The 24,146-nt window shown below is 42.6% G+C and overlaps 1 protein-coding gene across 1 annotated transcript in view; it reads left to right on the top strand.

The window, feature by feature from the left end:
* LOC140404097 (RNA binding protein fox-1 homolog 1-like) overlaps window positions 1-24,146 on the top strand; it is a 385,076-nt gene that overhangs the window by 311,293 nt on the left and 49,637 nt on the right. Inside the window, exons 6-7 of the mRNA XM_072492499.1 lie at window positions 7,318-7,371; window positions 22,925-23,017. Coding sequence (XP_072348600.1) covers window positions 7,318-7,371; window positions 22,925-23,017 — 147 coding nt within the window. The remainder of the gene's footprint in view (window positions 1-7,317; window positions 7,372-22,924; window positions 23,018-24,146) is intronic.

Genomic DNA, 24,146 nt, shown 5'->3' with positions numbered 1-24,146 from the left:
TGGCAAAGATAAATTGTCCCTCTCTGTCCTTTTCAAGCTGTTAGCAACCTTTGACTCAGTTGACCTCACCATCTTCCTCCACTGTCATCCTGGGTGAGACTTCTCCCCTGGGTCCATTCTTATCTATATAAACCATAGTCACTTCAAATAACTTGCAATAGTTTATTTTCCTGCTGCACTCTTACCTCTGGTGTCCCCCATAGTATCGATTCTTACCCCCCTCCTACTCTTCGTGGGTGACATCACTGAGGGCACAGTGTTCGTTTTCACGTGTACACTGCTGACATTCAGCACCACCCTCCTCCACTGTTGCTAAATTATTAGACTGCCTGTCCGACATACAATGTTAGATGAAAGTTCCTCCAATTAAAGATTGGGAAAACTGAAACCGTTTTTGGTTGCCGCAGGTTCCCCAGTTATTGACTTCACCCACCATTTGAAATTAAATCAGTCAGTTCACAATCTTCAGATCACATTTAATCCCGAGATGAGCTTCTGCCCACACATTTCATGGTATGACGAAGGCTGCCTATTCCTACTTCCATAACATTGACTTTGTTACCTCCAAACCTTTAAGAAGGGAGGGAGAGAGAACACTGAGAACTACAGACTTGTTAATTTGACATCAGTAGTAGAGAAAATGTTTGAATCTATTAAAAAGGATTTCTGAAAGGGAAGGCATGTTCAACAAATCTATTGGAGTCTTTTGAGGATGTTAATTGTAGCGTAGATGTGGCATATTTCAATTTTCGATAAGGTCCTGCACAGGAGGTTAGTCAACAAAATTAGAGCACATGGAATTGGGGGAAATATACTGGAATGGATTGAGAATTGGTTAACAAACAAAACCGAGAGTAGGAATAAATGTAGTCTCAGGTGGCAGGCTGTTCCTGGTGGGGCACTGCAAGGATCAGTAGTCTCGGGTGGCAGGCTGTTTCTGGTGGGGGACTGCAAGGATCAGTAGTCTCGGGTGGCAGGCTGTTTCTGGTGGGGGACTGCAAGGATCAGTAGTCTCGGGTGGCAGGCTGTTTCTGGTGGGGGACTGCAAGGATCAGTAGTCTCGGGTGGCAGGCTGTTTCTGGTGGGGGACTGCAAGGATCAGTAGTCTCGGGTGGCAGGCTGTTACTGGTGGGGGACTGCAAGGATCAGTAGTCTCGGGTGGCAGGCTGTTACTGGTGGGGTACTGCAAGGATCAGTAGTCTCGGGTGGCAGGCTGTTCCTGGTGGGGTACTGCAAGGATCAGTAGTCTCAGGTGGCAGGCTGTTCCTGGTGGGGTACTGCAAGGATCAGTAGTCTCGGGTGGCAGGCTGTTACTGGTGGGGTACTGCAAGGATCAGTAGTCTCGGGTGGCAGGCTGTTCCTGGTGGGGTACTGCAAGGATCAGTAGTCTCAGGTGGCAGGCTGTTCCTGGTGGGGTACTGCAAGGATCAGTAGTCTCGGGTGGCAGGCTGTTCCTGGTGGGGTACTGCAAGGATCAGTGCTGGGCCACAATCTAGAAATGATTTGGATGTGGGGACCAAATGTAACAGCTCTAAATTTGCCAATGACACTAAACTAGGTGGGATTGTAAGTTGTGAGGAGGATGCAAGGAGGCTTCAAGGGGATCTGGACAGGCTCCGTGAATGGGGAAGAACATGGCAGATGGAATATTATGTAAATAAGTGTGGTTTAAAGAAAAACAGGCAGAGCATTTCTTAAATGATGAGAGGTTGGGAAGTGTTGATGTCCAAAGGGACCTGGGTGTCCTTGTCCATGAGTCACTGAACGCTAACATGCCAGTGCAGCAAGCAATCAGGAAGACAAATGGCATGCTGGCTATCATCGCAAGGGGATTTGAGAACGGTAATAAAGATGTCTTGCTGCAATTGTATAGAGCCTTGGTGAGGCCGCAGCTGGTTATTGAGTACAGTTTTGGCCTCCTTTTCTAAGGAAGGATATTTTGCCATAGAGAAAGGACAACAGAGATTCACCTGACTAATGGCTGGGATGGCAGGATTGTCTTATGAGAGGGGACTGAGGAAAATGGACCTGTATTCTTTTCGAGTTTCGAAGAATGAGAGACTATCTCATTCAACTTACAACATTCTTCCAGGGAGTCCCAGGGTAGTTGTAGATCGGATGTTTCCCCTGGCTGGTGAGTCTAGAGCCAGGGGTCACTATCCGAATTAAGGACTTGAGATGAGAAGGAAGCTCAATTATTGCGCGTGTGCAAGACAAAAATCGCTAGATTTCTACATAGAAATGTCATCGGGGGATATGGGACTCGAGGAAAATGCCGTTGAGATAGATGATCAACCATGATCTGTTTGGATGGCAGGACAGGCTCGGGGGGCAGAATGGCCTTTGCTTTTCTCCTTTTAAGACATTCCTTGAAACAGCTCAGTGACCTAATACCTCCTGATGTGGCTTGTCCTCATCTTTTAATTTATAATGCTCTTCTGAAGCACCTTGGGATTCTAATTGTTAAAGGTGCTATATGAATATAATTTGTTATTGTTCCGACGAGGGGATGTGTGTGGATCACCATGTTTTTTGACAGCAGCTGCAAGATAGCCATACGCAGCTGAACATCCTTAATGTGCTGTTAAAGATATGATAATAGTATCTAACTGTCTGGAGAAATGTCCATACAAGGTTTGTTAATCCTTTACCCACTGACTGGATAGTTTATTCGAGTCTTTGATAGAAACATTCTGCCCATATTTGTGTCTCTGAATTTGGTGTCATCTCAGATGTTAAACATACATAATTGCCAACGATGGATTTACAGAGTTCCTCTTTGAGTTTGGAATGAGCTGAAGAATTGTCGAGCAAACTCATCAAACATTGACATTTTGTTTGCTTTATTTTGCAAACAAATCTAATGAAGTTTAATATCAAAGGACACAAAGTACAGTTAGACATAAAATATTAACCTATCCTTCCAACAGTTGCATTTAGTTCGGTTAAGTGGATTAAAGCTTTGTTTGAATTTGAATTCTGGGGTGCCAATGGCAGTCAGCTGCTCCCTATTACAAACAAAGAACAAAGAAATGTACAGCACAGGAACAGGCCCTTCGGCCCTCCAAGCCCGTGCCGACCATGCTGCCCGACTAAACTACAATCTTCTACACTTCCTGGGTCCGTATCCTTCTATTCCCATCCTATTCATATATTTGTCAAGATGCCCCTTAAATGTCCCTATCGTCCCTGCTTCCACTACCTCCTCCGGTAGCGAGTTCCAGGCACCCACTACCCTCTGCGTAAAAAAACTTGCCTCGTACATCTACTCTAAACCTTGCCCCTCTCACCTTAAACCTATGCCCCCTAGTAATTGACCCCTCTACCCTGGGGAAAAGCCTCTGACTATCCACTCTGTCTATGCCCCTCATAATTTTGTATACCTCTATCAGGTCTCCCCTCAACCTCCTTCGTTCCAGTGAGAACAAACCGAGTTTATTCAATCGCTCCTCATAGCTAATGCCCTCCATACCAGGCAACATTCTGGTAAATCTCTTCTGCACCCCCTCTAAAGCCTCCACATCCTTCTGGTAGTGTGGCGACCAGAATTGAACACTATACTCCAAGTGTGGCCTAACTAAGGTTCTATACAGCTGCAACATGACTTGCCAATTCTTATACTCAATGCCCCGGCCAATGAAGGCAAGCATGCCGTATGCCTTCTTGACTACCTTCTCCACCTGTGTTGCCCCTTTCAATGACCTGTGGACCTGTACTCCTAGATCTCTTTGACTTTCAATACTCTTGAGGGTTCTACCATTCACTGTATATTCCCTACCTGCATTAGACCTTCCAAAATGCATTACCTCACATTTGTCCGGATTAAACTCCATCTGCCATCTCTCCGCCCAAGTCTCCAGACAATCTAAATCCTGCTGTATCCTCCGACAGTCCTCATCGCTATCTGCAATTCCACCAACCTTTGTGTCGTCTGCAAACTTACTAATCAGACCAGTTACATTTTCCTCCAAATCATTTATATATACTACAAAGAGCAAAGGTCCCAGCACTGATCCCTGTGGAACACCACTGGTCACAGCCCTCCAATTAGAAAAGCATCCCTCCATTGCTACTCTCTGCCTTCTATGGCCTAGCCAGTCCTGTATCCACCTTGCCAGCTCACCCCTGATCCCGTGTGACTTCACCTTTTGTACTAGTCTACCATGAGGGACCTTGTCAAAGGCCTTACTGAAGTCCATATAGACAACATCTACTGCCCTACCTGCATCAATCATCTTAGTGACCTCCTCGAAAAACTCTATCAAGTTATTAATCCAGCCATTTATCCTGACGGCAGATTCACAGACCCTTGAAAAGTTTACTGCTAGGATAGTGGAGTTAGTTTTGGAGTGTAATTCGTGGTAGCTAGTGTGAAATAACATTCGCATTTATACAGCACCGCAAATTTAGAAAAATGTCTCAAAGCACTTGACAGTGGTGTAATCATAAAAAAAAATGAGCCTAAGAACGATTAGAGAATGTTAAACAGATGTATGGTCAAAAAGGTGGGTTTTAAAGATAATCTTAAAGGAGAAGAGTGAGGTAGAAAGACAGAAGTGTATAGGAAGGAAGTTCCAGAGGACTTTAGTAGCTAAAAGCATTGCCATTAATGGCGGGCTGCCAGAGAGAGGAGGAGGTGGAAGTGCACAAAAGGTCACATTAGTGGACTGAAGCTGTAAGGAGATGGGACGGGGGACAAGACCAAGAAGGGATTTAAATATGGGGGTGAGTATTTTAAATTTGAGGAAATGAAATTCACAATATATATTAATGATTTAGACCAGGGAACAAAATGTAATATCTCAAAATTTGCAGATGACACAATGCTGTGTGGGAGGGTGAGCTATGAGGAGGATGCAGAGATCCTTCAGCAGGATTTGGACAAGTTAAGTGAGTGGGTAAATAAATGGCAGAAGCAGTATAATTTGGAGAAATGCAAGGTTATCCACTTCGGTAACAAAAACAAGAATCAGACTATTATCTGAATGGCCATAAATTAGGAGAGGGGAATGTGCAGCGGGACCTGGGTGTCCTCGTACACCAGTCACTGAAGGTAAGCGCGCAGGTACAGCAGGCAGTAAAGAAGGCAAATGGTATACTGGCCTCCGTTGTGAGAGGCTTCGAGTACAGGAGCAGGGATGTCTTGCTGCAATTACACAGGGCCTTGGTGAGGCCACACCTGGAACATTGAGAGCAGTTTTGATCTCCTTATCTGAGGAAGGATGTTCTAGCTATAGAGGGAGAGCAGCGAAGGTTTACCAGACTAATTCACGGGATGGCAGGACTGACGTATGAAAAGAGATTGAATTGGTTAGGATTGTATTCGCTGGAGTTCAGAAGAATATGGGGGAATCTCATAGGAAACTATAAAATTCTAACAGGATTGATTGATTGATATTTATTGTCACATGTACCAAAGTACAGTGAAATGTATTTTTCTGAGGCCAAGGGAACGTACACAGTACATACATAGTGAACAAAAGAATAGTCAACAGAGAACATTGACAAATGGTACATCGACAAACACTGATTGGTTACAGTGCGGAACAAGGGCCAAAGAAGCAATGAGCAAGAGCAGCATAGGGCGTTGTGAATAGTGTTCTTACAGGGAACAGAGCAGTCCAACGGAGAGTTGTTGAGGAGTCTAGTAGCTGTGGGGAAGAAGCTGGTCCTATATCTGGATATGCGGGTCTTCAGGCTTCTGCATCGTCTGCCTAATGAAAGGGTCTGGAAGAGGGCAATGCCTGGGTGGGAGGGGTGTCTGACAATGCTGTCTGCTTTCCTGAGGCAGCGGGAGGTGTAGATAGATCAATTGGAGGATGGAAAGCTTGTGTGATGCATTGGGCTGAGTTCACCACACTCTCTGCAGTTTCTTGCGGTCTAGACAGGTTATATGCAGGAGGGATGGTCCCGATGGTGGGTGTGTCCAGAAGTTGAGGTCACAGTCTGAGGATATGGGGTAGACATTTGGGACAGCGATGGGGAGAAATTTCTTCATCCAGAGAGTGGTCGGCCTCTGGAATTCGTTACCACAGAAACTAGTTGAGGCCAAAATACTGTATATTTTCAAAAAGCAGTTTGAAATCGCCTTTAGGGCTAGGGGGATCAAGGGATATGGGGGGAAAGCGGAATTGGACTATTCAGATGGATGATCAGCCATGATCATAATGAATGATGGAGCAGGTTCAAAGAGCCGAATGGCCTCCTTCTGCTCCTATTTTCTGATGTTGCTGTGCCTGAAGACAGACCAGGGAAGGTGGCGCCACTGCTCCACAGGCCATCAAAGTCAGACTATCGGCCATACACTGAACCTCTGCCCCGAGAGAACTGGTGCCATTGCATCCATTCACACTGGATTAGTTGAAGCCTTTGAATGATTGTTGACCTCAGCAATGAATGATAACCATTTCACTAGCCATACGAATAAAAGAAGTCACTTACATTGAATCATTTGGATTTGTAGCTATTTAGGGTTAGAGTTAGTTTAAGGTGGTTAAATTAATCTATTTCAATAGGGAACTTAGTGTTTGCCTTTAAGCCTTGTTTTCAGAGTCTGCCAGCTGGAGGCTTGTGATGGTTTCTTTATATTTCATTGTGTAAGGCATTGTGTTTCTTTTACCTGTGTGATTTAGATTTCTGTAAAGCCAAACAAGAGCCAGGGCTGAGCTTTTCAATGCAGCTGTAGCAAATCCTGATCTGTGTTAAAATCCTGTATTGCCTCTGAGATGAGGCTGAGGGGCAGATGTGGATAAGCAAAATGTAATTACCGATTGGGACCCAAAAGTCTGATCGTGTTTTATCAGTATTTCAAGTTTGGAGCTGGTATGCCAGACATAAAACAGTTGCATCAAAGAACATGTTACGTACTTGTTTGGTGCTTAATGGGTAAATCACTGTCTTGTGGGGGCTCTGAGGCAGAAAGGTTAACGGTCCTGGGTTTGGTCTCCAGTCTGTACAGTGAAAACATCAGCTGGGAGAAGTGGTTCCACTACCATGTCCTTCGTCTCAATATCCTAAAATTAGTAGACGTTCCTGATCCTAATTGTTAACTGATGGCCTTTCGAAAGTACGTACCATTGGATGAGATATAGACCTGCCTCTGCACCGATGCCACTTTAGATAGTCTTTTACTGATGCTTACTGCTGAAACTCACTCAGGAGGAATGAACATTTGAGCAGGTTACTGAACGGCTATGTGTATTCATGAAGGTCAGCATCTTTAAGAGAACCAGTGACAATATGAAAAACGTGAGTTGTGTATACAACATAATTTTGGCCTGACATTTATTCTAACGCACCGTTTTTCTTTTTCTGCAGCAATTTGGTAAAATCATAGATGTAGAAATTATATTTAATGAGCGTGGCTCAAAGGTAAGCACATTTTAAACATTCTACCTGCCTGCCACCATTGTAGTAAATGTTTTTTTGAAAGACTGAAGAAGCGGTTTGCTCACTGGCTATTTAAACTATTTCCAGTTGACAACATTTTCCACAATCAGCCTTTTTTTTTTAAACGCTTCATTTCAGCAACGCTGTAGTCTGGCTGGACAGTAATTTTCAGCATCTCCCTGACCTCTTCACTAACCCCTATTTTGTAGCACTTCCTGGTATCTGTTTTTATGATGTATCCGTGTACTTTTTATTGACTCTTCATTTACTTGTGTCTTTTATCAGCTCACTTCACTGAACCTTCAACTAAGTCAAAGCCCAGAATGGTAGCCATTTGTCAAGCCTTCCACCGGGTTGATTTTCCATACTAATTAGCTCTATCTGTAGCCCAGGCTCATTCTGCTTGTATGCTAGCACTTGATGCTGGGAATCAGTCTTCTATTCCTAAACCTGTCTGCTTTTTCAGTTGAATACATTCCTGGCTGATGGTCACTAAAGTTGGAAAATGTTGCTGGTCTGGAATTGTTTGTTAGTCACATATTAAATATAAAAGACAAATATTTTTTGAAGGCTGTTTATTGACTTTTCAATTCGGCTATTCTAGTGATAATCCTTTCCTCAACAATATCATTGTGGATCATTTTGTTCATCTCTCCTCCTCCCTGTCTGTGCCTGTTCTTAAATTATACACCACCCCAATGTCAAGTTTCTAGTGTTAGTTTAACTCTCACTTTCATGTGCAACAAATGTTAAAAAGAAATGTCCAAGGCATTTTCTTTCTGTTTATTGTTTGAGGTTGTTGGTAAGCTTTTTAATCACCTGAGCTGCTGGTTAAGACTATTGTTCAGAGGGAGAAAAAGATCTGATGATCAGGAAGGAACATGGCCATTGCCACCTAATCAATGCACCCTCTAAACTTTCTTTATTAAACATGGCCTCTTTATTTCGTTACACAGAACCATTAAATTCTTTAGGCAGTCACTCGGGTGCAGCTTAGTGTGCTTTACAGGAATTTTTACTATTCACCTTGTGTATTTTGAGTATTAATTAACCCTTATTAATTAAATAAGATGCTGCACTGTGTTCGTGCTTGCTTATTTTTTGCCAAACTCAGTTGTCACCTTTGGAACCTTGTGTCTCTGCTCACGGATCTTTACTGGTGTTGAGGGAAATTCTACACCAGCCAGCAATGTGATAACCAACTCAACATGGATCTGGGAACGCCATAGGCAGGTCTAGGAATAAGCTGGCTATCACTGGCTGGTGTGGAATTTTCCTCAACACCCCCAGGGTGCACAGTGGTTAGCACTGCTGCCTCACAGCGCCAGGGACCCGGGATCAATTCCAGCCATTTGGTGACTGTGTAGAGTTGGCATGTCCTCCCCGTGTCCATCTGGGTTTCCTCTGGGTGCTCCAGTTTCCTCCCATAGTCCAAAGATATGCAGGTTGGGTGGGGTTACGGGGATAGGGTGGGGGAGTGGGCCTAGGTAGGATGCTCTTTCGAGGCAGACTCAATGGGCTGAATGGCCTGCTTCTGCACTGTCAGGATTATATGGACCAGTAAAGATCCGTGAGCAGAAACACAAGGTTACAAAGATGACAACTGGGTGTGCAATCTGCAGTTGCTTCTGAGTTTCTGCCTGTACTCTGAACTTGCCCAATTCCTAGACCTGTCGTTTGTGTTCCCAGCCCCACTGAATCCAATGATAAATAGGTTACTCAAAGCAGTTCAAACAAGAAATCTTAAAAACATAATAAGATGGAAATTCTCATAAAATCAGTCAGTATCTTTGGAGAAACAGACTTCAATCTATGTTATGATGACCTGAAATGTCAATTTGATTGGTCTATGTTGACATTTGCTGCTTTTACTGAAAGCCCTTTGAAAGCTGATTCAGAATCCAAGACCGCGATCGGGGCTCACCAATCTGCGGGCGGGCCTGTGCCGCGGGGGAACGCTTTCCCTCCGCGCCGGCCGCTGTAACGGTCCGCCATGGCTGGCGCGGAGAAGATCCCCCCCCCCCCCCCGCATGCACTGGGATCACACCAGAACACGCTGGCGCTCGCGCGCATGCGCCAACCCTGCCGGCGCGGCCTAGCCCTTGAAGGTGCAGAGTATTCCGCATCTTCCGGGGCGGCCCGGCGCTGGAGTGGTTCATGCCACTCCTCGGCGCCGGTACAGCCCAGATACCGGAGAATCCCGGCCCAGATCTCCAATTTCTGCATCAGACTCTAACAGACTAGCAGAGTGGGTGAAACTAGCAATAAACGTGGGGAATAGGGCATGGAGTCAATTGTTTGTTGCCTATACAAGATAAAAGGTAAATGTAATTTAAACCAGTGGCAAACATTATGATTCCTATATGTAGTGATTTAAAAACATGTTAATGATTTCTTGCTCAGCATTTAAAAAGTTTAAGAACCTCCAACTTGAAACTTGTTTGCCATGAATAGATAAGTTCTGAATGTTTCGATTGAAGAAGTGTTTCTGATAGCAGTAATTGCCATACCATCAGGGGCATTCTCTAATGTAATTATAAATACCCAACACCATTGCCTTTTGGCTAAGATCAAGCGTCAGATCAGGCCCTAGTTGAGGTGCAATGCCTTTTCTTGGCAGCTTGGATCTTGTATGTGTCCCTTGTGGAGACCATGAATTGGCTTCAATTTGAATATGGATTGGTTTTTGGAGCAGCAATGAGATGGATTAAGGGTTTTCCCCGTCCACTCTGTGCATTGGCTTTGTAACTTTAAGGATCGGATTTAAAAAAATAATAAATAACCAACATCATTGTAGATCATTCACTTGGGGAGGAGTGGTATTGTTACTGGACTAGTAATCCAGAGACCCAGGGTATTGCTCTGGGGTCCTGGGTTCGAATCCCACCAGGGTAGATGGTGAAATTTGAATTGAATAAAGAAATCTGGAATTAAAAGTCTAATGATGACCATGAAACCATTACTGATTGTTGTAAAAACCAAGGTGGTTCACTAATGTTCTTTAGGGAAGGAAATCTGCTGTCCTTACCTGGTCTGGCCTACATGTGACTCCAGACCCACACAACGATGAGGTTGACTCTTAACTGGCCCACTGAAATAGCCTCGCAAGCCACTCAGTTCAAGAGCAATTAGGAATGGGCAACAAGTGCTAGCCCATCAATGCCTAAAAAAGATGCCAAGTGCAAATTTAAAAAAAATTATGTCTCCACTTTTAAAAACTAATCAGCAGAGCCAGCTTATCTTTTCAATTAGGGAATCAAACGTCTCCATCGGGATCAGTTAAAAGCATCAATATAAAGGATCGCAGAAGGCAAGGATTGCAGATGTTATTATGAGAATGTGACGGCCGAGACAGAGAGAGTAACCTCGAAGAAAGCTGGCTACAAAGATTGTGGCAATTTCTGTGGGCTGAATTTCAACCATCCCAACATTAATTTGAATTTGGCACCAAGTCAAGGGGATTGCCAGGCGTCCAGCGATGATGATGTCATCAAACAGTGTCAGCAGCAACTCGCATTGAGTAGTTCTCCCACACAAAACCAGAAAGTAAAACGCACCTGTTATCCTTCACTTTTAAAATAAATTTTACAGAGCAAAGTAAAGATTGGGACATGCATATTAGGAGCTGAAATATCAAATTTTAAAAATTATTATATTTATAAAAATATTTATCAGAATGGAAAGATTTGATATTCTACAAATATAAAATTCATTTTCTAGGGCCAGATATCTCTTTTAACAGCTCACTACTTTATAAAACCCCAGTTACACGCAGGTATAACTCAACAGCTTTTAAAATGATTTAATAGCATAAAAGGGTAGGTCATCTCAGTTTGGTGATTTCTAGTTGATTACTGTATGTGAGGCCTTCAACAGCCGATCCTCTGGGGCAGTAGGGAATCACTGATACCAACTTCTAAATTTCTGCTTTTAACTTGTGCATGTGCGGACACCAGAAGTTTCTGTTGGCTCCACAGCGTAATTGCAGCAAATGCTGATGCTGTCGTTACAACTGCAAAGTCTCGGTCACTAGTGCCTTGAACTAGCTATTCACATGGAATGTCTTAAGATGCCACATCTGAACACTGTCCAGTAACGCCAATAGAAAGTAGGTATGTAGGTATTGAGTGAAACAGGCTTGGACTTGACTGTATGTACCTCATAGCTCATTAGCTTGTTGGTACCTACTACACACACACACCTGAACAAGGTACTCTACTGTGACCAGCACACACACAACAGCTTGACAGCAAGAGTAGCAAATTCAGAAAAGGAAAAAGAAATAGCGCCCAACAATATTCATTAGAAGAATATTTAATATATTACGTTTGTATATTTGGGAATTGGACATTTCTTTTTAATATTTTTGTGATCTATCAAAGCTTTCAAAGAGCCTTGCAAAGTTATTTTTTTGTGAGGAGGAGAGGTGACTGCTTGTAGTTTTACTTACTGTGGTATGACAATTTCTGATTTATGAAAAATATGTGTGTATATTGGCTGTAATTATTGCTGCTTTTTAGAATAAGTTTTTAAAGAGAAGGTTTTCCTTTTTGTTGTCCTGTACAGCAAGTTCAAAAACATTTAAAGACAAGTTCGCTACTCAGGGAGTTCTGGGATATGGGTAGGTGTTGATAATTAATAAATGCTGGATTCCTGATCTGCCATCCACCCAGCTGGAATCATTCTTGTAGATCTTCTGGTGTTGGGCTCAAGTGGCTTGATATTGCTTTCATACTCATCTTCTACCTGAGCAAGTGGTGCTGTACAACTGGTGAATTAAAATGAATTATGAGTTTGCAAAAACCAGTTTGTGAGTTTTAAAGAATAGGAAAAGTTTTTCCCCTCGCTAATTGACACCTGTCCATTTGGGGAGCTCCTTCTCTCTTCAGCATCTCTGTGACTTGTGCACAGGACGGGTTACAGACATTGCAGAGATGCCCCATTCACTGCTCAACAGTCTGTGCTTTGACCCAGCTGAATTGAATCAATGCAAACCCTAGAAGTAGCAGTTTGGCAGGTCTTTGAGTCAGGGAGGAGAGTTAAGTATCAGGATTCTTGAGGCTAGAAAATCAGAGGTGAACCACACTCCCTCTGGACATTCATCTCCCTTTCTGATTTTGTACAAATCACTGAGTCCTCCTTGATTAAAGGAACTGTACAGGGCAGGGAAATGGGACATTGCCTCTTTAAAACAAAACCGATTTGAAATATATTTTAAAGTTTAATCTTTACTGTTTCTATCTTTATGGTGGGTGGGTGGGTCTACAAGTGGCAATGAAGTCGGAATGTGATTTGATTGGTTATGTTTGTTTTTCCAGAAATACAGGGGACCAATCGCCACACAGTTTTGTGATGTTTTATATGATTAACTGTCTCACTAAAACCACTTCATGCTAAAAAGGGTTAGGAAAAACAAGTTCTTTTAATTCCTTTCCTTTTGATTTCATGACTAATGAAGCAACGTTTTTAATACTGAGACATAAACATTTCTGGTGACAGATCTGTCCTGGTTCTCCTCATCCCCACATCTTTTGCTTTTAATCGTGAATTTCACAGCTGTCTTTGCTTAGTTGCTACTCTGTACAATGAGCCCTCGGAGTCAACCACAGATATCCAGATCACGGAGACACACTATGCATTGGTGTGCTTGTTGTTTATGGCATCTGTGAGGTCATTGCTAACTGTATTGAAACTGCTCTGATTGGGAGAAATCAAGCTGAATTGATGATTGGGAGTGGCTTGCAAGAATATCCAGGGAGCCTCAGTCTGGATATAACTGCTAGAATGGACACCAAAGTGACATTTAAGCTAAATGGTGGTCAGTGAACTACTTCAATTAAAAATATTGGGGAAATTAATGTTCATTCTTCTGAATTTAGTTTTCATTGGTAATTTTAATTTTCCCTTTTTTTGAAACTACTGCTACCTTGCTGCGTAATGATTGCAAGGGTACCTTCCAGCAGTTCATTTTAAGTACTCGTAATACTATTTACCTTTAGGCAACAACTATTTAAAACTATTTGACTCAAGTGCTCAAACCATCGCCTGGTTTGATTATGCTTAGATTTTTTTTTTGTTTTACAAATTTAGAGTACCCAATTATTTTTTTCCAATTAAGGGGCAATTTAGCGCGGCCAATCCACCTAACCTGCACATCTTTGGGTTGTGGGGCTGAAACCAACGCAGACACGGGGAGAATGTGCAAACTCCACACGGACAGTGACCTAGGGCCGGGGTTCGAACCCGGGTCCCCAGCGCAGTAGGCAGCAATGCTAACCACTGTGCCACCGTGCTGCCCTTGCTTAGATTTTAACATTTTTAAGAAACAAGGTTCTTATTGGTAACTGTGCCATTAATTTAACTTATCAAAAATGAATCCGTAGCTTCCATTGATTTCAGATAAAGACATGGCCATAATTCGAAAAGATCCCATGCCAATGCCAGAACTGTGCTCGAATTAGTTGATATCACCAGGGGGGCAACGACCGTGTCCCATATGGGGAGGGGGAGGACATTTCCTATGGTTCCAGCTCCTGATCGCTATCCAATGTTCACAGTAGGGCATCTGGTGAGGACAGAATCAGATTTGACTGCAATGCTTTCAAGATCTAATATTTTGCCAAAACTATCTGCCTGGGCTGTTGTACAAAGAATGGTCATATGACCAAGGTGTCTGAAGGCAACTAGTGCCCATAGAACCATGCTCAGGCAATCAACATTGCTTGTAGACAAGAAATTTGGAAAGAGAAAAATAAATTAGGATCAAGCCTGGTAGAATAATGATAGGATACTTCCCAATGCTGGAGTTCTCCTGTGATAATATGTAAAGGAAGATCTTGCACGACTGCTGAAATGTAAATGGCAGAATTTCAGCAGGGCTGCTTATGTTTTTAATGTTTGTAATGTAAACGGGGACCACCAGATTAGCAGTTTCGTTTATCTAAAATAGATCATTATCTCCTGTGATATTTGTGATGTTTTTCTCTGAAAATCACAGTTATTTCAGTTAAAGATGAAAAAGTTTTTATGGAAATTTATGAAAGCTTAGGACAGTTGTCAAAAAAGCAATGAGAAATCATTTACCTAATTTTTATCCAGTCTATTGGTAATTCAGAACTTGAATATTGCTGAAAAGAGAGTCATGATGCCAAAGCTTTTTGTCCTGCACTCATCAGGGAAAACAATAAGCCAATCATTGGGATGTATGTCCTACGTACTTGGCATCACAAGCTTGACTCAAAAATAGAGTGCATCAAAGGTATCCTGATCAGATTATTGGCTGCTGCCTTTGGACCTGAAGAGTGCCTGGTCTACCTTAAATTATCCTCAAATGGGAACGTTTCTCAAAAGTTTGTCGTTCCAACCTGCTACAATGCAGTAGCAATACAAGTGGTATTTTCCACTAACAGTTTACTGCCGTCAGTCTACAAAGGCTTTCTGCCTTTCTGAGTAAAACTCTGTATTAATTTCAGTGCCCATGTTTTCCTCCAACTGTTTGTAATAAGCAGAGTCCAGACCACACTCGACCAACCCGCACTTGTAAAACACAAAACTAAATATTTGATGTTAGATGTGATTTTGCAATTGGGCAGCACTTGCTGAGCAATCTTGAGTGCGCAAATTGCTACATTAACAACCAATTTAAGATTGCAGTTCAGCTCATACCTTGGCTCATTTGCACTCGCTAGAAACAACATACATTTGTACACAGGGACCCATTCTCTGCAAACAAAAGGAGAACGTTCAAGCTTTGCACCTTTCATCCAGGAGCTTTCTACATATCTTGGCCAATCAGAGACTTGCCAACAAATCAGCATCTCCTGTTGTGATCGTTTGAAATTTGACATTTTTGTGTTTTTCCTGATAATTTAAAGACTAAAAGTTTCAGCACCATGTATTTCTTTTCAGTAATGTTTTTATTCAATAAATCGGGTTTATAACCCTCAAGCATAAATGAAAGTTAGCTCTATCAGTTGCATTATAAAATATATAAAACTCTGATTAAATCAACCCTGGATCAGACAATTTCTTTGCTCTCTTAATTGGAGGAGTCTGTTTCATTCAAGTGCTGTACCAGATCAATGGAGTGAATTGGAGTATCTTGTAGCCAATGGTCCTCTTTGCCCCAGATATTGGTGCTTGGCTTTCTCTGACTGGGCCCGGTCTGCTGAATGGCCCGTACCTCTGCAGATCAGGCAGAGCCTGGGGATTACAAATTGGATAATGCTTTGACTTGAGAACTAGTCCATAGCAGATTCTATAAAATGGTCTGTAGTTAATGGAGCAAAGACTTTTTGGCATCATCTGTGGAGTCTGAGGTCAGCGGAACTGATTCTTGCAAACAGCTTCAAGTCATTTACAGAGATGAATAAGGTTGTAGATGAAAATCCTCTAACGCAGCATGAAAACAACTACCCTCGACCAATCACTTCAAGCATGATTGTTTTTGCTGCTGAAACTGTTTATTATGTGCACTGTGGTATATTGGGGATATAGTGCATGTATTCTTATGGGTTAAATTGTGTTTTCTGTCTATGAACACATATAGGAGTATTGCCTTTTTTTTTATTTCTTGTTTTTATATTTGTATCTAGTAACATTTATTTATCATTCTTCTGCAGGGGTTGTTGATCTACTTTTTGACACTGCTCATCTGTTGCTTGTATTTATTGCAGTTCTGAGGCCAGATTACAACAACAAGTTACTTGGGCTACCTCCGTTGCACCTTCTTACAATTATTCACCAGTAACTTGCAAACGCTTACATTAAACATCTTTGTAAGGTCCCCAGCTCGAAAAAAAAATTAGTGTATATTAAATAATTAATGAGTTGGATATGAATGGAGTAGGCTTCAGGGTCCACATCATGTTCCAAGCTGGCTACATCAACCTTTGTGTGTGCTAAGTTGAGGGGTGGTGATTTGGGCAATGGTTAGATCTAAATTAGCTAAATTCCTGCCAACTGCTCAAAATGGAGTTCTTTAATGACTGCTGATGTGGGCAGTGGGTGGGGGGGATGGAATGCCTCCAGTTTAATTTCTGGAGCGGGGGTGAGTTTTCTTTCTCGGTCTGCATGTCCCCAGTACATACAACGGTGAGCCAATGTTTTGGATTTCCAGAACTTGCATGTCTTATACCTTCAAGTGTCTTTCCCTCTGGTTTTCACCTCTCCTCTCTCTCTCTCTCTCTCTCTCTCTCTCTCTCTCTCTCTCTCTCTCTTCCTCTCTCTCCCCCCCCCCCCCTTCCCCGCTGCCCCATGCTACCACTGTGCATGTATTCCATGATCTTTAACTTCACTGACAAGCCTGTTATGTGGCACTTTAGAAACGCCTTTTGGGAGTCCATGGGCACCACATCCACTGCATTACCTTTGTCAGCGCTCTCTCTTACCTCCAGTTAATTGAACACAATTTTCCTTTCACAAACCCGGGCTACCTTTCCTTAAATAATCCACATTTATCCAAGTGATATGTCAGCCAGACTTTCTGAGGCCTTTTTATCAATATTTAACCCATTCAGTGTCTCAACCATTTCCCCTATTCTTCAGCATCTTCTTTCTTGGCAAAGACAAATATTAATTTAGTATTTCAGTTTTACTCTCTGCCTCCATGCTTCGATCCCTTCTTGCTTCCTAATCAGCCCCGTCCTCCTCCCTTTTACTATTTATATATCTATGGATAACCTTTGGATACCATTTCCTGTTAGCTCTCAGTCTCTTCTTATACTTTCTATTTGCTTCTCTTTTTTTTCGCTTTGTCTGTGAACCTTCAGTACTTAGCTTGGTTATCACTTGTATTATCAATCCAATATCTGTCATCAGCAGCCTTTTTCTCCTTCATCTTAATCTCTTATCTCTTTTGTCATCCAGTGAGCTCTACTTTGGTTGTCCCAACTTTTCCTGCTCATGGGAATACATCTTGACTGTACCAGAACCATCTCCTCCACCACAGCCCATTATCGTTCCAGTTGTCAGCTAATCTTTGATTCCAGTTAACCTGCGCCAGATCTGTTCTCACCCCATTGAAATGACTATTAAGGATTTGCATCTTTATAATTCTTTGCAAATTTGGTCCTCTCTATCTTTTTCTCCAGTTGGTAACCTACAGGATACACCCAGTAGTGTAATGATGCCTCTAATACTGCCCCACCCTCCTTTCTTTCTTTCCTTCCCTAACTTTCTTGAACTCTAAAATGTTTAACACACAGTTTTTCCATTTTTTGATTCAGGTCTCCATTAATAATAATCTTTATTAGTGTCACAAGTAGGTTTACATTAACACTGCAATAAAGTTACTGTGAAAATCCCCTGGTCGCCACATTCCAGCACCTGTTTGGGTACACTGAGGGAGAATTCAGAATGTTCAATTCACCGAACAAGCACGTCACCACATTCATAGCGAGAGGATTAGAGTACAGGAGCAGGGATGTCTTGCTGCAATTATACAGGGCCTTGGTGAGGTCACACCTGGAATATTGAGGGCAGTTTTGGTCTCCTTATCTGAGGAAGGATGTTCTAGCTATAGAGGGAGAGCAGCGAAGGTTTACCAGACTAATTCCTGCGACGGCAGGACTGACGTATGAGGAGAGATTGAATCGGTTCGGATTGTATTGGCTGGAGTTCAGAAGAATGAGGTGGGGGGGATCTCACAGAAACCTACAAAATTCTAACAGGACTGGACAGGGTGGATGCAGGAAGGATGTTCCCGATGGTGGGTGTGTCCAGAACCAGGGGTCACAGTCTGAGGATACGGGGTGGACCATTTAGGACAGAGATGAGGAGAAATTTCTTCACCCAGAGAATGGTGAGCCTGTGGAATTTGTTACCACAGGAAGTAGTTGAGTCCAAATCATTGTATCGTTTCTAGAAGCAGTTAGATATAGCACTTAGGGCGAAGGGGTTCAATAGATATGAGGGAAAGCAGGATTTAAAAAAAAATTTTTAATAGGAATTTAGAGTACCCAATTCATTTTTTCCAATTAAGGGGCAATTCAGCGTGGCCAATCCACCTAGCCTGCACATCTTTGGGTTGTGGGGGTGAAATCCACGGAGAATGTGCAAACTCCACACGGACAGTGACCCAGAGCCGGGATCGAACCTGGGACGTCGGTGCCGTGAGGCAGCAGTGCTAACCCACTGCGCCACCGTGCCGCCCCGGGGGCAAGCGGGATTAGGCTATTGAGTTGGATGATCAGCCATGATCATAATGAATGGCCTCTTCCTGCTCCTATTTTTTCTATATTCCCACAACATTATATTCCCATTTAGCCTGCTGCACTTGCAACTCACCAATCTTATTTACCCTGCTCCTTGCATTCACATAATTGCACTGTAAACCCAATTTAGTCCTTATTGCATTCCTCTTAATTCTGACCCCACTATAGAGCTATCCGTCTCTTAAATTTGTTGTGCTCCATGTTTTTCCTCCCTAATGTTACATCCTGGTTCCCATATACTGCCAACTTGGTTTAAACCCTTCCCCATAGCACGGCTACGCAAGGACAATGGTCCCGGTTCTGTTGAGGTTAACCCATTCGCCCTGTACAGGTTCCACCTCTCCCAGAAGCAGACCCAGTGTCCCAGGAATGTAAAGCGCTCCCACCTGCACCATCGTGCCAGACACACATTCATCTGCTCTGTTCTCCTATTTCTATACTCACCAGCACTTGGCACAGAAACAAACCTGGAGATTACTGTCTTTAACTTGGAACTAACTTCACTGTCGCTACGTCAAAGTTCTGGAACTCCCTCCTAAACAGCACTGTGGGTGTATCTGCACCTCATGGACTGCAGCGGTTTAAGAAGGTGACTCACCACCACCTTTGCAAGTGCAATTAGCGATGGGAAATTATGGCCTAGCCAGCGATACTCATGTCCCGTGAAAGAATTTTTGCTAAAGATCCTGTTTGCCAGGTTCACCCCTGGCTCCTTAAACTCTGTTTGTTGGACCTCATCCCTCTTTCAACGCCGTTGGTTCCACGACCTGTGGTTGTTCAGCCCACCACCTCGGAGTCCCATGTGGCTGCTCAGTGACAGCCTTGACCCTGGCACCTGGCAGGCGCCAGCACCTGTCTATTCCCCTGACCCTGATCTCTTATCGCTGCTTCCCAAGTCTTCCTCGTGTCCCCCTGCACAGCTGAGTCCGGCATCATGCTGTGGCCTTGGCTCTGACTGAACTTCCTAGAGGAACCAGAACTGGCGCTGGTATTCGGAACACAAGAAATTGCCTTGAGTTCCTATATGGAACAGGATATGCATTGAACGGGAATAAACATAAGACTTAAAAATACACTTAACCAGCCACTCGCCAATCGGGTTGCTCCCGTTGTGCTAATGCCACTTTAATTTATAGGGAAATTAATTTAAATGAAAATTAAGATTTACTTAAATTTAAACCCACTTAAATATAGAGACATGGAGGGAATGTTAATACTCACGACCAATCACCTGCTCTGTGACGCCATGCCTTGATTATTTTTTACCTGGATATACACAGCCTGTCCTGCTGCTACTTAGCTCTGCAATGTGGCGAGATAATTTCTGATCTGAGTACTTTCATCACCAGAGGTTTACCTTGATTTTTGAACAGAATATGGTCAGTTATCAAGGTTGAGGATAATTTGTGGCCTTGTATTTGGACACAGCAAGAGTTCTGCAGTATTATGGTGTCCAACGTGATAATCTGCATTGGTGATATTATCGTAGACAGCAGGTACCCCGTCCCCCTGCCACCACCAACACGTTGGTGAACCCAGGCCCTCGAGCTGCCTTCGGGTACAGTGCAGTCAGGGTAATCTTCCTCTTGACTGATTTAATGGGGCCATTTGCTCATTCAGCTGGAACAGTTAAATGAAGGTACCGGCACGATAAAAATGGCTTCAGTATGGAGACTGCACAATGCAGGAGAAGTAGATTGATATGACCAAATACAGATAATGTTCACTATATATTGCATTTATACAACAAAACAGAATTTGTGAATAGAGTTTCATTTTTAAAATCTGAATACTTGTTAAAGAATGCTGTGAGACAGCAAGTCACTAACAAAACATAACATGGGACTTGCACAGAGACACATTAATTCTCAATTGAAGTAAAAATAAATGTAGCTGTCCAGTTGTCTTTAATTTTTATATTACCATTAACCAGGTCTCTGGGTTTTGTTAAAAGGACAACTATTTTATTTAATAATCTTTATTAGTGTCACAAGTAGGCTTACATTAACACTGCAATTAAGTTACTGTGAAAAGCCCCTAGTCGCCACACTCCGGCGCCTGTTCGGGTCACAGGGAGAATTCTGAATGTCCAATTCACCTAACATGTCTTTCAGGACTTGTGGGAGGAAACCGGAGCACCCGGAGGAAACCCACGCAGACACGGGGAGAACGTGCAGACTCCGCACAGACAGTGACCCAAGCCGGGAATCGAACCTGGGACCTTGGCGCTGTGAAGCAGCAGTGCTAACCACTGTGCTACCGTCCCGCCCTATAATTATCTTTATTGAGTTAGGGAATGATTCTGTTTGGAATTTAGTTTTTCAGGTTTATTTTCCATTGGTCTATTGCTTTGGATACTCGCAGGTACAATGCTGGTTAAATGCAGAGTAAAATTGCTCATATAGTGCTTGAGCTATACACCTCAACCCCACCTTGAATTTTAAAACGTTCCTCTTGCTTCAACGTTTCTCATTGGAAGAGCAACTGGTACTACTTCATTGTGACATTTCCATTTTCTATACTCACCATCATTATGACCTTGCTGAGTACACAGAATGATTGCTAGTTAATGCTGAATTACATTTCATTTGTACTGTAGACTTCTGCCCATTAGGAGCCGAGTTGTGAGTGCCAAAATTAATTTCTCTTGGGGCCGTCCTAGCTGTGAGAGGAGGCTTTCATGCCATCTGTCTGTGCTGGCTTGAACCCAGGATTCAGAGGTGAAAAGGACAGTGTTCTGACTGTGCCACCCATTTCCCAAATCAGGCACCGCTTACAGTGTAGCTCCTGCTAGGCCTTGAGTTATAGAACATAGAACATTACAGCGCAGTACAGGCCCTTCGGCCCTCGATGTTGCGCCGACCTGTGAAACCACTCTAAATGTCATTGGACCGTTCCCTGTTAAGATATGCTGTGGTTTGGAGAGGGATTGAGTGTATTAGAAATTGACTTCTGCTTATTGGAATAGTTTGGGGTGGAATAACTTCCGCATGTTCATGTGGTAAATTATTGAAGCTCAGATAGTCCTTGGCTTTGCTGACAAACATACACAAACATCTCACCACTAACTGATTGCACCATTAAAGTATCTCTACAGCAGCCCTTTCACATCATCAAAAATATCAGTAATTATCTCACATATTTTGAATATTTACTGCCTCAGGTTTAGTTCTGTTGAGACTTTCCGGGTTTGTTTATTTTTTTCTAACTTTAATGTGGCCAGTGGAAAACTGACTCCTTTTGCAGTCTGCTCTGTGACAGCTGTAAGTTGTCTCTTTGAACACACGTTTAATTGAATTAACAGCATTATTCCAGGCATCAAGATTGACATGAAAATAGGGAATGACATTTAGAAAGAAGGCAGGGGAGTTGCATTTGCGTTTCTTATAGTTAATTGATGAAACATTTTGATTTTTCATTATTATAATAACATTTTCACAAAAGAGTCAGTTCCTTTAGACTACTTGCTGTGTTTTGCTCTTTTCCGTTTTTTCCTACCCATCTTTCCTAAAGGGATCATTCTTAATTGGTGTGTGATTCCGCAATCTCTGGCAATTATCTGGTACTTGTCCAAGATACTAGACATTTTGTGTTGCCAAGCTAATTGTTGGGAAGTTGCAACTGAGTTTTCCTCTATTAATTTGATTTTACAGCAGAGGTCACTGGATAACCATCAGATGCAGGACACTGACTCTAACCCCTGTGTAGCCAATGCAGCTTTTAAATAAAAGAGCTGTTTATCATCCACCAAAGCTCCACCTGTTGTAGTAACTAATGCCCTGAGTCCTCGGGGCTCATGGTATGTGGTCCAGCTGACAACAACAGCTCACCCAGCTTGTCAAACTGAGGACCGCAGACAGCAAAATTTGTTAAATAAGTATTCATGACTACTTTGGTGAACTGGACATTTAGTGAACCTTTAGCTGCACCGAATGTGTGCTTTGGGACACAATAGCAGTAAACCAGTGGCTGAGAAGAGTAAATGCTAGTTATAAGTGCTGGGGAACACCTTGCATAAAGAGTAGTAACAGCGTACTGACCTTGTGTGCTTTCAGAGATTCTGTCCCTTGCTCTTTGCTACTTTCATCCTTCTCCCGTTTTCTTTTTTAAAAAAGCTGCCCCCAACCTCCCAATTACTAATGAGCAGCCCAAGTAACGAGTACAGTTTGGTTTGGCCTCGCCGCTTACTTTTTTTAATTTTTTAATTTTCCAAGAAACATGCATGAGGATGAGAGAGAAAAGTATTGCTGATTGTGGTCATGTACTTGTTCTATTTATAATGATGTGCATGTTGTTCTCCCCCCTTCTCCCGCCGCATGCAGGGATTCGGGTTCGTAACTTTCGAATCTAGTGCTGATGCCGACAGGGCGAGGGAGAAATTACACGGCACGGTGGTTGAGGGCCGTAAAATAGAGGTGCATGTCTTAAAAAAAATTGTTTCCTTCTATACATTTATTTTCAATGTCTTGCCTCAACCTTTTATTTTCTACACTGGTTGTTCGATGGTCATCATATGTGCGTCATTGTTCTAACTACCCCCTTACCCCAATCTCTTTCTTGCACTCTCTAATTTACACAGTAATTCCTAAAGCCTTGCTGACCAGAATTCTGTTTGTGTCGTTTTATTTATTTTTTTGGCCTCTTGTTGTGCAAGGCTCCTCTTCTATTTTGTTTATGCAATGAGAATGTCCAGTTTTACCTCTGTGTCTTTCAAAGTAGGGTGCAAGTAGGTTCCCCATTGTTTTCTGAGGTATAACTACCGCAACACACACAGAAGTGAGTCAGTTTTCTTCAATGCAGTGCTGAGGAGCGAATCCATCAGCGGAGCTAGCCTTTCCTCTTGGGAACAAGATGTCCTGTACAGTTTCTATGGACTGCCTTTCCGAGCAGCTGCAGATAGCCTGAGATCAAAACTACTAAAATGTTCAGTGCTAAATTAAATATGCTCAATAATTATTAAAAAGTGAATAATTAAAGAAAAAGTTGTATTAACATTATCACGACCCTCCCATTTAAAACATGCTTGTGTAAAAAAATCTTATTTATTGTGACCTGGGCCTCGGGTCTATTGCGAACCAGTTATATCTGCAAATGGAGTATGCTTGTCCAAAGAGGCTATGAAACCTTGTTTATCGTTTGTAATTTGGGGTAGAATTTTCTTAATTTCAAATGAATTTTAGATCTCAGATTTCCTCCTCAGCTCTGCCTTGTATGCAGACTGGTCTTTATGAATCATTTAAAGCCTTTTGAGTAAGATGTTTGCATATTTTGCTTTTTTTTTTATATTTCCCTCCTCGATGGTGTAGCGTTTAGGGCCCTTCACTTGAGTCACAGTAACCATGGTAACTATACATGCTGGCGATGGTACGCAAGGGGGTAAGTGAACCAAGAAAAACAAAACAAACGAACACAAAAGCAAAAGGAAACCCATCTGCCATTTCATGTTTAACGCTACGAATGTGACTTGACTTGTTGTTTTCCCCCTTTCCAATGCTGTTTTTTGGTGCCGCCTGTACTGGATTGTACATATTTATTTATTTGTTT

The sequence above is a fragment of the Scyliorhinus torazame genome, chromosome 29, assembly GCF_047496885.1.
Source record: "Scyliorhinus torazame isolate Kashiwa2021f chromosome 29, sScyTor2.1, whole genome shotgun sequence".
In the NCBI taxonomy this organism is placed as follows: domain Eukaryota; kingdom Metazoa; phylum Chordata; class Chondrichthyes; order Carcharhiniformes; family Scyliorhinidae; genus Scyliorhinus; species Scyliorhinus torazame.
The sequence above is the reverse complement of the archived record's forward strand: the minus strand, read 5'-3'. Positions and strand labels throughout refer to the sequence as shown.